The 15,222-nt window shown below is 33.4% G+C and overlaps 2 protein-coding genes across 4 annotated transcripts; one reads left to right on the plus strand and one right to left on the minus strand.

The window, feature by feature from the left end:
- Positions 1–636: 636 nt before the first annotated feature.
- On the plus strand, positions 637–14,718 carry LOC130467999 (uncharacterized). 2 transcript variants are annotated; one of them, XR_008928216.1, is made up of 4 exons: positions 637–764; positions 893–1,018; positions 3,832–3,971; positions 13,312–14,718. XR_008928216.1 is itself a non-coding variant. In XM_056837278.1 (3 exons), exons 1-3 carry the CDS (start codon positions 695–697, stop codon positions 3,942–3,944), a joined length of 309 nt encoding a protein of 102 aa, XP_056693256.1. In that variant the 5' UTR covers positions 643–694; the 3' UTR covers positions 3,945–4,111. The 2 variants fall into 2 exon arrangements, 1 of the variants encoding a protein (XP_056693256.1); XM_056837278.1 differs by lacking the exon at positions 13,312–14,718 and having other exon boundaries at positions 643–764; positions 3,832–4,111.
- LOC110776671 (G-type lectin S-receptor-like serine/threonine-protein kinase At2g19130) lies at positions 6,494–9,405 on the minus strand. 2 transcript variants are annotated; one of them, XM_021981216.2, is made up of 2 exons: positions 9,044–9,385; positions 6,494–8,401 (listed from the first exon to the last, which is right to left on the minus strand). In XM_021981216.2, exons 1-2 carry the CDS (start codon positions 9,201–9,203, stop codon positions 6,726–6,728), a joined length of 1,836 nt encoding a protein of 611 aa, XP_021836908.1. In that variant the 5' UTR covers positions 9,204–9,385; the 3' UTR covers positions 6,494–6,725. The 2 variants fall into 2 exon arrangements, with proteins under 2 accessions (XP_021836908.1, XP_021836907.1); XM_021981215.2 differs by having other exon boundaries at positions 6,494–9,405.
- Positions 14,719–15,222: the final 504 nt, after the last annotated feature.

Raw genomic sequence — 15,222 nt, forward strand, 5'->3', positions numbered from 1 at the left:
AACCCGCCAAAGCCGTGACTTTGTTTCTCTTCCATTCCTTCTCTCGTCTTCCAATACTCGCAGGTTTTTAAAGGAGCATCCTAGTGGTAAGCGATCCAATGTCAACGCCATCTTCTAAAAAGAAAACACAATTACAAGTTGTCTTGGCACGATATCGCCTCGGTGGTGGTGCAAACAAGGCAATTACAATAATCAAGGGCCTGCATGAGAAGAGCCAGCTATATATAGTTTGTGTTTGTAATAATGTGTGTAATGGTTTGTATATATAGTTTGTTTTGTAATAATGTGCGTAATGGTCTATAAAAAGCTAGTGGTTGTTTATTTTGTAGTGTGTAGTTTGTAAACTTCACTTTATATACAAATTTCATCCCATGTCAAAAAAAATTATATATTTATATATATCTTCCTTTGTTTTGGTACAAGGAATTTATGACAACTTCATCGTATACAATAATAACAAGAATTGATATATCCTTTTGATGGTGCATAAATTCATGCTTGATTGAATGGATAAAGTTCCTAAACAATTTATATCCAATATTCTTGCCAGATTGTATTGCTAATTATGAAGTTATATTGGATGGAGGAGATCAAACCAATTAAAACTTTATATAAGTAGGGATAATCCTTAACTTGCGTGAGACAAATTTTCTACTATATATTTAAAATTAGTCTTCTGTATATATTACTCAAAATGGATAGAAATTTTGCTTTTTACAAATCCAGGAAGAATGTAATAACCATTCTTTTCATCCTAGCTCTTGGTAATAATTTGAGTATATATGTCTATTAATCTCTTCTTTTTTCTTGTGGTTTTATTATTTAATAAATGTTAATATTCATCCATTTCATTAATAAGTTCATTAACATGATAGTTTTGTATTTGAAACAGTGGCAATGCGAAATAGGGTCGGAAAAGCAAGATATAATTGTGTTCTTATTGGAGATAAATGTGGACCTGGTTTGAATTCTTGTTGTGCGCAACTTATATGTGGTCCAAAAAACATTTGTATGGAAGGTATGTGGCAAGACTTTAGAATTATTTCCTAAGGATATAAATGAATTATGTGATAAATTTTAGAACTCCTTATCATTTTTACTTTTATTTTTAAACAGACCACATAAAATAAACTCTTTATATTCCTTAATATTCTAATACCTCTCTTTAAAGATGATCTTTAGAGTTGTTATTTGCATAAATAGTAAAGAAAAAAAAAGGGAGAGAGTGTAAAAAGTTGTGTGAATATAGTAAAATATGGGTGAAGTAGAAGATATGGGTAAAAATGTGGATGGGTGTAAGAAAAAAATGAATAAGTAAGGAGAAAGTGAGTGAAAAATTGTAAATATTATGGGGCAAGAGGGGTAAGGTAGTAAAATTTTCAAGTAAAAAAATAGTATAAAATACAATGTAAAAAACATTATGAATGAAATACAATATAAAGTGTAAAGATCATTTTGTAACAAATATAGTATTAATTTTGTTTTTCATAGTCTTCAATGCCCATATTCTACCGCTAATATCTTTACTAAAGTATTAATTAATAAAATTATGAATTGTTTATTTATTATGGAAAAGCATCATGTTACAAACTTAACAGGAGTCCACATGTCAATATTTTCTATATATAATCACAAAATACTATCATAGTTTGATTATTTTGACCACATGACCATTAACTGGGTAGAACAAATTAAGGAATATAAGGTCAATGAGAAGATCCTTATAATGAGAAAATCCTTACTATAAGAATAATGAGAAAGAATATGAACCTTTCAAGTGGATGGTAGGGATTAGACTAGATTTTCTCATTTAAAATTTTGCTCATTATAATTTTTTTGTGCACATTAAATTTTTTTGCTCATTTTTTTCTAATAATATTTTCTACATTCCTTAAATATCACACTATATATTAACACTAAGTTTTGGTCATCTTTGTGATTCACACCCAAGAAAAGTTGTAGTCGTGTGAGATATTGTTAGATTCTTATCGATATATATTTTCTAAATATCAATTTTTTATAATTTTTAATTATACATAATTCAACATTTTAAGAGACAGGGTATGTATTGGAGAGCGTAAAGTTTAGTCAACCATGGTGCATATTTAAGGAACAAAGAAAGTAGTAGTAATAATAATAATAATTATTATCATTACTATTATGATTATAATTATACGTATAATAATCATTATTATAATTATAATTATATTTGTAGTAACATATAATAAGAAAAATTATTATAATAATAAAAATAATTATTATAAGAAGTAATAATTTTAACTATAATAATAATAAATATTATAATAATATTAAAATTAATAGTATACTAATAATAATAATAATAATTTATTATAACTATAAATAATAATTGTTACAATTGTTATTATAATTATTAAGTTTCAATCAGGTTTGATCAGTTCCAATAAGTTCAGATAATTTCAGACAAGTTCCACTAATCTCAGATAAGTTTAGATAAGTTAAAGTCTTATAAGGTCAATAGAACACACCCTTAATGTCACTTTTGCAATTGGAAAAAAAATTTGTACTCATTTGCCACTTGTCAAACACTCCTTACATTAAATTGGTTTCTAATGGGAGGCTACATCGTTGGTGGACAGCGGCACAATTACTCCATACCCGGGGTAAAATGGTATTTTCCCTTCATGAGTTGAAAAGTCAAACAAAGTACTAATTATCGGCAACAATGATAGTAATTAGTACAACAATGACAGTATTTTAATACAACAATGACAGTATTTATGCAAACGATGACAATACTTATATAACACTTGTATACATACTTTTACCCATTCATCTAATATGCAACACTTTTATCCATTCATTTAAGTGGTCCCTTTACTTTTTCTATTTAATTACACTTGTATACATAATTTCCTTTTTTTTGGGGTGATTGTGACAGTATTTTAATACAACAATGACTATATATATACAACAGTGACAATACTTATATTACCGTTGACAGTATATAACAAGTTAGCAACACTTTTACACATTTATTTAAGGGTGGGCCATCTTTCCATTTTTTTTTAGGGTGGGTATGGGGTCCTTGTTTCGCTGTCCACCAGCGATGTAGACAACCTCCTATAAACACCAACTGTTAATATGGATCTCTCTCTCTCTAACTATTTTATAGTTTTTTATTTATTTCATTCTCTCTCTTAAACACCAATTGTTGAATGTGTTAAACATTCTCTTAGTATGTGTTGCTATAGGAAGTCATAAGAACTTTTTATTACACAATTTTATGTAAGAACCAAAATATTTCATAAATAAAACATATTACAAAACTTATATGGGTTAAATTTTAGCCTCTATTACTTAGATCATTGGAACAAATTCTTTAGTGGGTGCAGTAGATAATTTAACAAATTATCTCCTTTACCATCAAGTTATATAATCATGTACAGACTAATAATTAAGAACTTGTGTATAATTAGGTTTGATGTGGTTTAACTTTGTCAAATTGCAACAACAAAAAGTTAGCAAAAGATTTTTTTATAATGTCTTATCTTATATTCAAATTGTTGTAAGTTTATGATAGGACATATGAGAATATCATGTCCCTTTAGAAGTTACTTGAGTGATTATTTTAATTTTTTACTAGGAAAACATATCTATAATTTTTTTTTATTTTTTTTGACATAGAACATATCTACAATTAATGTATACGTAAATTGGAGTATATATTTTGCAAAAAATCATTCATAATTGTACTCTATATATTATATATGATTTTATTTATGAAATATACTTTGTGATTCCCATCAAATACATTTCAAAATTACAATTGAATCTAAACTTTGTTCGTAGACCCCTACCACAACTGCAAACTCACAGGGGAAAAGTGTGGTTTCATCTTTGGTAAGTGTTGTATAGGAGCAGGAAAATGTTCAGGCCGCGTTTTAAGAAGCAGATGTCACTAATTTTGATCATCACAACACTCACCTTATGTAAGTAATGCAACCATTATTTTATTTCATTTGATTTTGTATGTATGTTTGTCTCAAAATACTGACTTTAAGGATGGTGATAACTATTGTTATTATTCAATATCTATACAAATATTTTACAACAAAAAGTTTCTTTTCCACCTATCATACTTTAGCTTTATTTATGTTTTTATTCATTTCTTAAGGAAATTTATTTTATCAAAACTAACTATTGAGCCCGTTCAAAAAGAAAATGAAATTCTATGTCTAGACTTTTAAATTCGCATTCTTCTTGTTTTGTATGTCATGAATGGAGAGGATAAATGGTAGACTGAGAGTTTTTCTAGAACGAGATCAAAATTTGTAGAACCCTTAGATGTTTTTTTTATTCGTTTATTTGGGTCATGTTGGTGATAGTGGCGGACCCAGGATTTTGGGCCAGGGGTGGCACAAAAGTAGACAAGTGCTTTGTAGTTATAGAATATATACTCCGTACAAAAATAAATTGTTGTTGTAGGTTTTGGAATAGAGTAGAGTTACGAAAAAAAGGGTAACTTGTAGCTACAAGTCGAAGATATTTTTCAAGATGTTAATTTTGCATCAATATATAGATGGTAGATTGCGCAAAGTTCAAATTGATTGAGAATTTTTTTTATAAGTATCTCACTATAAGTTAAAAAAAAAAAATTATAAGAATCAAAACGACGTATTTTAGGGGATACTATTATCATAGAATAGTAATTGATTGATTCTATTATCATAGAATAGTAACTGAATATGAAGATGAGAAAAAAAAAATGCTTTAACTTGTGTAGAAATTTAAGAAGAATTGTTTTTTTTTTTTTGGAAATACAAACAATGAATTTATTAGGAAAAACAATTAAAGTTTCCATCCAAAAGAAAATTAAAAAAACAAAGAGGCAGACAAATAATATGTGCGTGCAAATGGAGGAGAAACAAAAATGAGCCTTTAAGGGATTCGATTTGGTTTTTATAAATATCTCACTATAAGTTACAAAAATATAAGAATCAAAACGACATTCTTGAATCTTATTATCATAGAATAGTAATTGATTGGTTTTATTTTGTTCTGGTCGGAGTGAAACATTGTTTTTAAGTGTAGTACAACTGAATATAAAGGTAAGAAAAAATGCTTTAATTTGTGCAGAAATTTAATAAGATTAAAAAAAACATTGAAAATGCAAACAATGAATTTATTAGAAAAAGCGTTTAAAAGAATTCCATAAAAAAACGATTAAAAGAGGAAAAAAAAGAGAGAGAAACCACCTTAAAGGGATTCGAACCTAGGTTCCTCAACCAAGTCACTCTTATATTAAACACTTTGCTGACCACTACAACAAGACCCATTTATGTGTCTTTTGCGTGAAGTTATTGTACATATACTTTAGTTTTTATTGCGTTTAATAAATTTCAGTTTTTTTTCGGGGATGGCACGTTCCCCCCCCACCCCCCAGCCCCAACGTGGGTCCGCCATTGCGATATGATATGCATCAATATCCAATCAATCAAGACTTCCTTGTTTAGGAATCGGAGTATTCCAACACCTTCGACATCAACGTTAATGGGTCTTTATAATATAGACATATCATTCAGTTGCTACGAATTCTTGATCCATGCAAAAGGCTCACCGGCTCACCAACATGACCTAAGTTAACCTGCAATTTGGGTTCACCAAGCCATATTGTATTCAATCTCGATGCCCACATCATAAACCATGCATGTTGAAGTTGTCAAAACCTAGCTTAGGTAGCACATGTGATGCTTATTCTCGTAATCCTTTCTTTGAGTGCTCTCACTCAAGATCGAATTCCTCACAACATCACTCTTTAGCTTCTCCTTCCCCGAAGAGTTCGCTAATGGCGGCCATCATTGTTCCCATGTAGGCAATGAAGACACCAATATTAATGTCTAACCTTATCATCAAATTTAATATCCACCGAAAATAATTGACTCAGTAACAAATACAATTGAACATATTTACGTGTCCCGCGGTGGAGCAATCATCACCCATTCTCAAATCAAACAACTTGCACATCAAGATAACTTTGTTCACCGTTGAGGGCTTTTCGTACATGCTTGATAGGTTTTATCAAACCCGTCGTTGCCTCCTAATTCTTGACGTTGTAGGCAACATTTTTAGACAACATCAATTTCAACGCTCCTAGTACTATCCTATCCAAGAACTTTCATTATCCCTTCGACATGCTTGCCGGTTTCTCTTCCGCTAGACGTTAATAACAATCATTGGGATACAAATATTCCTCTATTTGCATTTTCCAAAAGCCAAAATTTTTCTCGTCAAAACTCTCTATCCTTAATCTATCTTCCATTGTTAATTCCAAACAAATACTCAAACGCTTTTAAGTTTCAATAACACATAATTAAAATCCTAAGCAAATAACTCACAATTTTTAATATTTTTAACACCAAAAAATGTAAACTTTAACACCAAAGATTCAAGATTTGGACTTTCAACCACAACAACATGTTTTACCATCAAATCTAATTTAAATTCTCCCAAGGAATAAAACCAAGGCTCTTGATACAAGTTGTTGTGAATTAGAAGTGTTCAAACTAGCTAACTTGTAAAAACCGATAACAATATTGAAGAACTAAGCAAGTAAACAAAGACAAGAAAGTTTATTGTGAAAGCCCCAATTAATCCACTAGAAATAATAAAGAAGATTTACAAAGAGATTATTAAGCTAAACAAGCTTTAAGTGAAAATTAAAACAATAAATAAATGTAATGAAGCTACAGTTGGGATATAGCATTCATATTAGTGGTTGTATTCTGAGTAGCTGATGCATAACTAGTAGTTTGTGTTGCGTATTGAGTAGATGAGAATTCGCTGAAAAACATAGGACTATCAGTATTACCCCCAAACATTTGGATAGATCTGGGGATTGTAGGCATATCAAAATCTAAAAGTCCTTCAAGAACTTGCACAACCTGCCCCATTGATGGTCTCTGACTTTCTTCATCTTGGATACACCAGCATGCAAGTTTGCAAATTCTCATCACTTCTTCTTTTTCAGCTTCTCCTTCTAACCGAGGGTCTAGAATGCTTAAAACATCTTCTCCCTCAGTTATTTTGGTTAAAGCCCAAGTTGGGAAGAAGTCCAACCTCGCTTCGTTTGTTATATGAATGTTTCTTCTTCCTGAAACAATCTCAAACAGCATCATCCCATAGCTATAAACATCGGCTTTTGCTGTTATTGCGTCTCCTGATATCCATTCTGGTGCTAAATAACCCCTTGTACCTCTGATTGTTGTTAAAACACGACTGAATTCCCTTCCTACAAGCTTTGCTAACCCAAAATCTGCAACTTTTGGACAAAACTCAGCATCCAAAAGTATATTTTCTGGCTTAATATCACAATGTATGATACAATCCCTGCATTTTTCATGTAGATAAGCTAATCCCCTTGCTGTTCCTGTTGCTATTTGATGCCTCACAATCCAGCTTAAAATCTGTGTGTTTTCTCTTTTGAATAGATGAGTGTTTAGTGATCCATTTGGCATATATTCATAAACCAACAACCTCTCAGACCCTTCTGAACAAAACCCACGAAGACGAACAAGATTAACGTGCTGAATCATCCCAATTGTACTTACCTCTGCTCTGAATTGCTTCTCCCCTTGAGCGTGCTTCATTCTTTCCAGTTTCTTTGCAGCTATAACCGTTGAGTCTGGTAAAATTCCTTTGAAAACAGATCCAAAACCCCCTCCTCCAAGTTTCTGAGAGAAGTTTTTCGTGGCAGATTGCAGATCTCTATACGCAAATCGTGCCAATGAGTGCTGCATATTTTTTGCAGCTTTGAGAAACCGCCTTTTCTGTCTGTAATAAATAACAAAAACAAGCCCAAAAACAGCTACTACTAACCCCATGCCTAAACCTACTGTAACACCAATGACTAATTTTACATTTCCACTACTTGTTTGGACATCTACATCTGATGCTGCAAGCCTAATATGAAGAGTTTTGCCACTATCGTCAGCTAGCTGTCTCATGTTCAAGAGGTCAACAAACCAAACAAAACAACCATTATCATCGAAAGCATATGCAGTGCAAGAGCAATTCCTTAAACATGCAGATTCACATTCTCCTACAGTAGTTGAAGTAGAGACAAAATGTGGATGTTCTGGTAATACTTTACTAGGACTTACTGAGAACTTATCTCCGTTTTTTCCGCCCTCACATATCAACTTGTTCTTCCTAGTACACCCACCAGAGTAATCATTCAAATTCCACTCCATTACTGAGTTTGGTACAAAACCTTGCAAACAATGACAATATGGAAGAGATGATTGATTACAAGTAGCAAAAGTACCACAATATGAATAAACTTCACACTGCTGTCCAGGCTGTGACCAAAATAAAACCCATTGTTTGGAACTTTCCAACCACGTTAGCTGCTTAAGCTGTCCTGAAACATCCATGACTAACCTTGTTACAATTGAAGGGTTATGAACAGAATAAGTGATATAACTCTCATTCTCATTATCAACATAACTAAAGCTATAAAGCTGAGTTTTCAGAAACCTTAGCTCTGGTATTAGGCTAAATATCTGTTGATCAGGAACCCATAGGCCACTACTCCAATATTGCTCGGTTTTGTTCCACAACATAATGAACTGACTAGCATTAAGATCACGCTCTATATTAAAAAGACCTGTTCCAGGATCTTGTAAATTCTTCCAAGAAGTAAGAATTTGGGTTGAATTTGTGACTTTGCTAAATCCTAATTTACCATCAGGCATAAGTGTATCGGTTGGATGCTCAAAACTCTGCCAAAGGGGAGAACTTGAACTAGACTTTTCCCTCAAAACAAGATTCCCATCATTTAGGAGGACAACTTCAACAGGTTCAGACCTATTGTAGTTCAAGTTTGTGGACCAAATTGGTGTTTTAGACACATTTGTAACAAGAACTAAATTACCATCACTCGATATTCTTAGCTTCGATACATACTTGTCAGAAACAGGCTTATCTCTATTAGCTATCCAAATTACAGCATTTCCAGGAATTTTCTTATACCATATGGCTATGTAGTAGTTGCTAGTGTTACCTGGTTTGTAGAAGCCTAGCTCAAACAGCCCTGTCGCAGAAACTATTGTTTGGTCTCCAGTGAGATATTCATTTGCAGCTACACTGTCAGCTCCAAAACATGAAGGAATTTGGAAACACAAAACAGAACACAAAACTGGCAATATGTTTTTGACATTCATGGCTATAAATGAGTGATGTTTATTTGGAGAGCTACTTTGTTAAAACTGCAAACTTCAATCACCAACTTAAATATAAGAAAGTAGCAAAAGCATGCTCAAGGGATCTTATATTATCTATGATATGAATATGACCTGAAAAGAGGTCCTGATGTTATATTGTCTAATAATGTACCTAATCTAACACTGATTTTGATTAGCCGACTTTTTCGACCACGTTAAGCTGTGATTTTTGCCTTGTCAAGTGTATTAACATATTTTATTAGTAACTTTTGACTTGGTTTACACAAATATTACCTAATCTTCCATAGATTGGATGCTAGTTTGACTACATGAAGATCTTGGTTGTACAAAAGTAGACCCCCGGGTAAACTAATTTTATCATATTTTAACATTTTTAAGAGAAAATGCCGCATGCATGTTCAGATGTGCTCAAGGAAACATTTAGCAAATTTGTCAACATTAAGTATTTACAGTCTCTAGACTCTAGGTGTTCTTAGTCCCTTTCCTGCTTACCTGATTATTATTGACTAAACTTAATTTTAGAGGTTATAAATTTTTATTACTGATTCAAGTTACTTTAATGATTCAGCAGTATACCTGTGTGTTTATTTTGGAATGCAAACTAGTGTATTTTGCTACATACTGTACATGTTTTTACCAATGAAAATAGATTTATTTTAATTAAAACTGTGTAGAAGTTGATTTTGTTGGAAATGATACGTTGTAACCATGAAATTAACGATAATAATAAGGAAGAAACACAATACTCAGTAATTGATCTCAAAAGCTGTGACCAGTGGCGGATCCAGTATTTTACGGATGGTGTGTCACCATTGTCCACAAATTTATTACAGAGTACTAATTATTAACTAGTGCGTGAATAAAAAATCAAAAAATTATCCAAAAATTGACAAATATTCAAATTACAACCATAGTTATTCAAAATTTCCCAATTGCTCTATAGTTTTGAAAATATAAATAAGAAACTTAAGTCCTCCAACTATTCTCAAGATAAATATACAAATTAACATGTATAGAGTAGCTTTTTTTTCTTTTTGATAATATAAACGGAGTAGTTAACAATAAAACCATAAGATAATAACTGGAATTTTATAAAAATTAAAAAGTTAACTACTATGACAATAAAGTAAACTAATAAAGTAACAAAAGGGGAAGATAATTGGAGATTACAATATGGTGCAAAGAAAAGAAAAAAACGAAGCAAAATGGTAAGAAAGCATGTTCGAACCCGCAACTAGCTGTTCAAATAAATCACTCTTAGAGAAAATCTAAAACAACTGAAACACTCACCTATTTGTGTTACTCTTATTCACGGATATGTATTTATTTACTCTGCAAGGTTAACTTAAAAAAACAATTTTTTTTTTTAATGGTGGGTCACGTGACCCACCATGACACAATGTAGTTCCGCCACTGGCTGTGACGGGTTTTACGCCTGCCTTAGAAGCTATTTCGCCAAGAAACAATAGCCGGTCCAATAGCTGCTTCAGCGGCTGCAATGGCTATAACAAAAATGGAGAAAATGTTTCCCTTTAATTGGCGACTATCAAAAAAATCAGAAAATGTTACAAAGTTTACCACCGGTACAAGGTTCTCAGTGACGATTGCTCCCCAAGGGTAGCACAACTACCTTCCAACTTTGTACCCCGATTGGAAGGCTGAAATTACTTGTTTAGAGTTTTTTTTTCTATGTGTCTCTAGGTTATTTTCTTGGAATAAATAAAAGAGTATTTATAGGGAATCTGGTATAAACCGCAACTCCCAATCAATACTCCAAAATCAGTACCCAAGACAAACATCGAAACGGGCCCACACACATTATCATGTTAAAGGGGTCCGTATTAATTGCATTACAAATACCAACAGATTTTGCACATTAAAAAAATTTATTAAAATATATTTTATACAAATGATGATTATCGTGGTATTCTCGTAGAAGTAAGATAATAAAAAGATCGGATTTTTCATGAAATACCCTTGAGGTTTGCCTTAATGCACCAAATACCCCTAAACTTTCCAGAATGCACCAAATAACCCCGGAGGTTTAGTATAAATACACAAAATGACCAAAATGCCTATTTTCCGTTAACTCCGTTAACTTATCCGTTAACTTTAACTTTTATTTTATTTTATTTTTATTTTTTCTCTTTCCTTTTTTATTTCTTAATTTTTTTCATTTGTTTTTTTCTCTCTCTCCCCTTCCTTCTTCCCTGTCCTCCATGGAAGCACCATGGAAGCCCATATCACCACCATGTTCCAATGGGATTTCTCAATTGAGAACGAAAATCATCAAATTTGCATCTTAATCTAATTGTTTGTTGGGAAAAGAGAGAAAATCTTTGTTGTTGTTTGATGGGTATGAAGATGGTGATTAAATTCCTGTGAAGTTGTGGAGGTGGAAGCAACTGGCTTCCATGGCAGGAAGAAGGAAGGGCCCTTCTCTTCCTCACCACCACCACTAAACACCGTCCCGCTAACCCCTTCTCTTCCTCACCACCACCCCACACCGCCACCGACACCAGCCCTGCTCTTCCTCACCACCACCACACACCGCCCCGCTAGCTAACCCCTTATCTTCCTCACCACCACCCCACACCGCCACCGACACCAACGCCTTCTCTTCCTCACCACCGACACCATCCCGTCTCTTCCTCACCAACACCACACACCGCAACCAACACCACACACCGCCACCAACACCAGCGTGCTCCAGCGGACCAAAGGCATGCCCATATCGTCGCGAGAAACAAAGCAGCAGATCTGAGCCTCGGTTTTGGTCTTGTTCAATCGATTTGGGTGTGTGAGAGAAGGGAGAAAATGGGGTTTTGAGTGATGGGTTTGAAGAAGGGATTGGAGAGAAAGAAGGTGGTGAAGACAGAGAAAATCGAGAGAAGAGCAGCAATGGAGAATCCAAAAAAAATTGGGGGTAATTGATTTTTGATTTTTGATTTTTTTAGATAATAGTTAATTAATTTGTTAAGAGTTTAATTAATTTAATTAAGGTTTATTAATGTAATTAAGGGTTAATTTATGTAATTAAGGGTTAATGTTAGGATAAATACATAAAACGATTTATTAAGGGCAAAAAGGTAAACATACGCTAACAGGGACTTAACGTTCGTTAGCCTTTTGGGCATTTTGTGTATTTATACTAAACCTCGGGGGTATTTGGTGCATTCTGGAAAGTTTAGGGGTATTTTGTGCATTAAGGCAAACCTCAGGGGCATTTCATGAAAAATCCGTAAAAAGATCTGATTTTTCATGAAATACCCCCGAGTTTTAGCATAAGTCACCAAAACGCCCATCAAGTTTCAGAAATACATAAAATGCCCCTCACAAATAACTTAATACCCAAGATACCCTTACTAATGACGCGTCGTTAGTCCTCTGTTGCCTAAGTTTCAATTTCACCAAATAGATACTTAGTTTTACAAGTGTCAATATCTTGTGAACTTGAATTGATTCCCAGTGCATTCTAATATGTCACCAAACCATGTTAAGTGGAATTATCCTTGAACCTTAAATGGGGATCGTAGTAACACATTAGTGCACTAAACTTTTCTTTAAACAAGAAGTGTCCTCGCGAACTTTAATAGTCAGTGTCCCTCAAATTCCTGGTTTTTTCATGAATGCTCTAGAATTCCTAAGCCAAGGGACCTCATAAGGGGTTGGGCGTAGCCCCCACAATCATGTAGGTAAGTTCACAGGTTTGTACTGTCATAAACCACCTCAATGATAGTAAAAATAAATAGTACATCACTTAATTAATAAGAATGTAGTACAATATACGAGTTCTTTTATGACTTTGTTTGACACATTAACTTAGGTTTCCCTAAGATGGGTACCCATCACAATTCACTCCTCAATGGGCTTTAAACTCATTCCTTCTGCTGACTCATGCACCATTTTCTTACAAAAGCCTTTGGTGAGATGATCTTCATATCCCTCTCTGATTTTACATACTCAAGTGATATCACATTATTTCTGATCAGATATTTAACAATAGCATGTCTCACGCGAATGTGCCTCTTTTTTTCCATTATATGATTGATTATTAGCTACCCCAATTGCAACTTGTGACTCACAGTGCATGGAAACTGATGGAGTTGGCTTCCCTCAAAATGGAGTATCAGCTAGCAGACTCCTTAGCCATTCGGCTTCCTGACCTGCCAATTTTAAAGGTTCCTCAAAGTTGGATCTTGGCATCCATTTGGGGAGATTGTACTTGGATTACTTGAAATTGGATTTTGAATCGATGTCCGGAATTGTAACGAACTCGAAAATTGGAATTTTGTAAGATTGAATTTAATTTTGGAATTTGGAAGTTGGATTTTGAATTTGAATTGGAAAAGGAATAAGTTCATTGTCATCGCAATTGTGATTCCTCTCGAAGTTGCTCCAACCATAGATAGACTGGTGATGTCGTCATTGATCGACTCTGAGGGGAGACACAAATTAAGTATCTACAGAATTCCCCCACTTTGAGTAACCTTTTAGTTAGAAAAGCATTGTAAAAATTTCAAATGGGAGAGAGAATGGTCAAAATGCTCTGCAATTAAGACTACCCTTTGTACGTCGATACCTGCATATAACCAACGTAAGAAAGAACAGTTGAGTCTACCTCTGGTCCGACTTGATGACTCTGATTCTTGATCTTGTATGGCTTATCTTCTCTGGAACTATCTTGGAACGGAGCTTGACATCGAAAATTTTTAATACTTTTTTTGAATTATACCCTGGGTTAAGTCCGTCGGGTGCTTGAATTTTGTTTGGGGTTTTGCTCGGGATTTTGAATAAGAAAGGAAAAAGGGATTAAGTAAAAATAAACAAACATGAACTACATGAATTTGAGTAATTATAAAAGTTGAAGGTAAAATTAAGTGGGGTCAAATATAGGCCAGGTTAAAACCACGTCGGTTCAATACTATAGGCCGTTTAGATAATAGTCCAGGGTAAACCAGATCGGGCCAAATCAGATAGTTTCCTGGTCAAATCGGTGTTGGATGGAGTTTAGGTTGGGCAAATCAGTGTCGGTTAGGTAACAGTTCTGGTCAAACCAAATCGGGTCAAATCAACGCCCAATGGATGTCAGGTCGGATCAAATACATGACAGGTGGAGTTGAGTCGAATCCAACCGGTGGTAGATGGAGTTCGGGCCAGATCAAAATGGTGACGGGTAGTTCAAATCGGGTGAAACGGGTGTCGAGTAGAGTTCAAGTTAGTTACAGATCAGGTTGGGTCATTAATTTTTCTAGTCAAAGGACTTCGTTTACAATTAGAAACATGTGATTTTTCTGATTGGGTTAGCTTCATAATCTTCTTGTTTATTAAGAGTTACCTCTTATATTTTCTCTCTTCTTAAGAGGGAGCTATTAGTTGCGTATATACTACTTCCATTTCTAAATATTTACATTATTTAGATCTTTGACACTATTCATACTCTCTTTGTCCCTTATACTGAGTTCGGCGAGACGACTATCTGATATGTTTTGCAAACACATATCAGTCAACAAAACGACAAAATAGGGAAAAATCAAAGTATCATTCATGTAAAACAGTACCATTCTTGTTTAAAAAGTACCATTTCTGGAGAACAAAAAAGAAAAAAAAAAGGATCATTTCTTTTATAAAAGTATCATTCAATTTCTTTTTTGTCTTTTCCATTTATTGTATTTTGCTGTGATATGCATTTGCAAGCACATATGAGATATACAAAGATACTTCCTCCTTAATACTCGCCTCGTTTCTATAAATGACATACTTTTACTAATATTATATCATTTCTTTCACTTACACATGGACCCACATATATTTCTACTTCTTAAAAAATATTAAAATATTCAACCCCTCCACCCCCTTCCAATTTATTTTGGGTCCCAACCATCCCCACCCCTTCAAAAAATTGACATATTTTTCACTAACTATATTAAAAAAATTAAAAGTACCTCGATCAACTACTACCTAATTAAATAATAAATCAATTAAATTACCTTAAACC

This window comes from Spinacia oleracea, chromosome 2 (genome assembly GCF_020520425.1).
Source record: "Spinacia oleracea cultivar Varoflay chromosome 2, BTI_SOV_V1, whole genome shotgun sequence".
Lineage (NCBI taxonomy): Eukaryota > Viridiplantae > Streptophyta > Magnoliopsida > Caryophyllales > Amaranthaceae > Spinacia > Spinacia oleracea.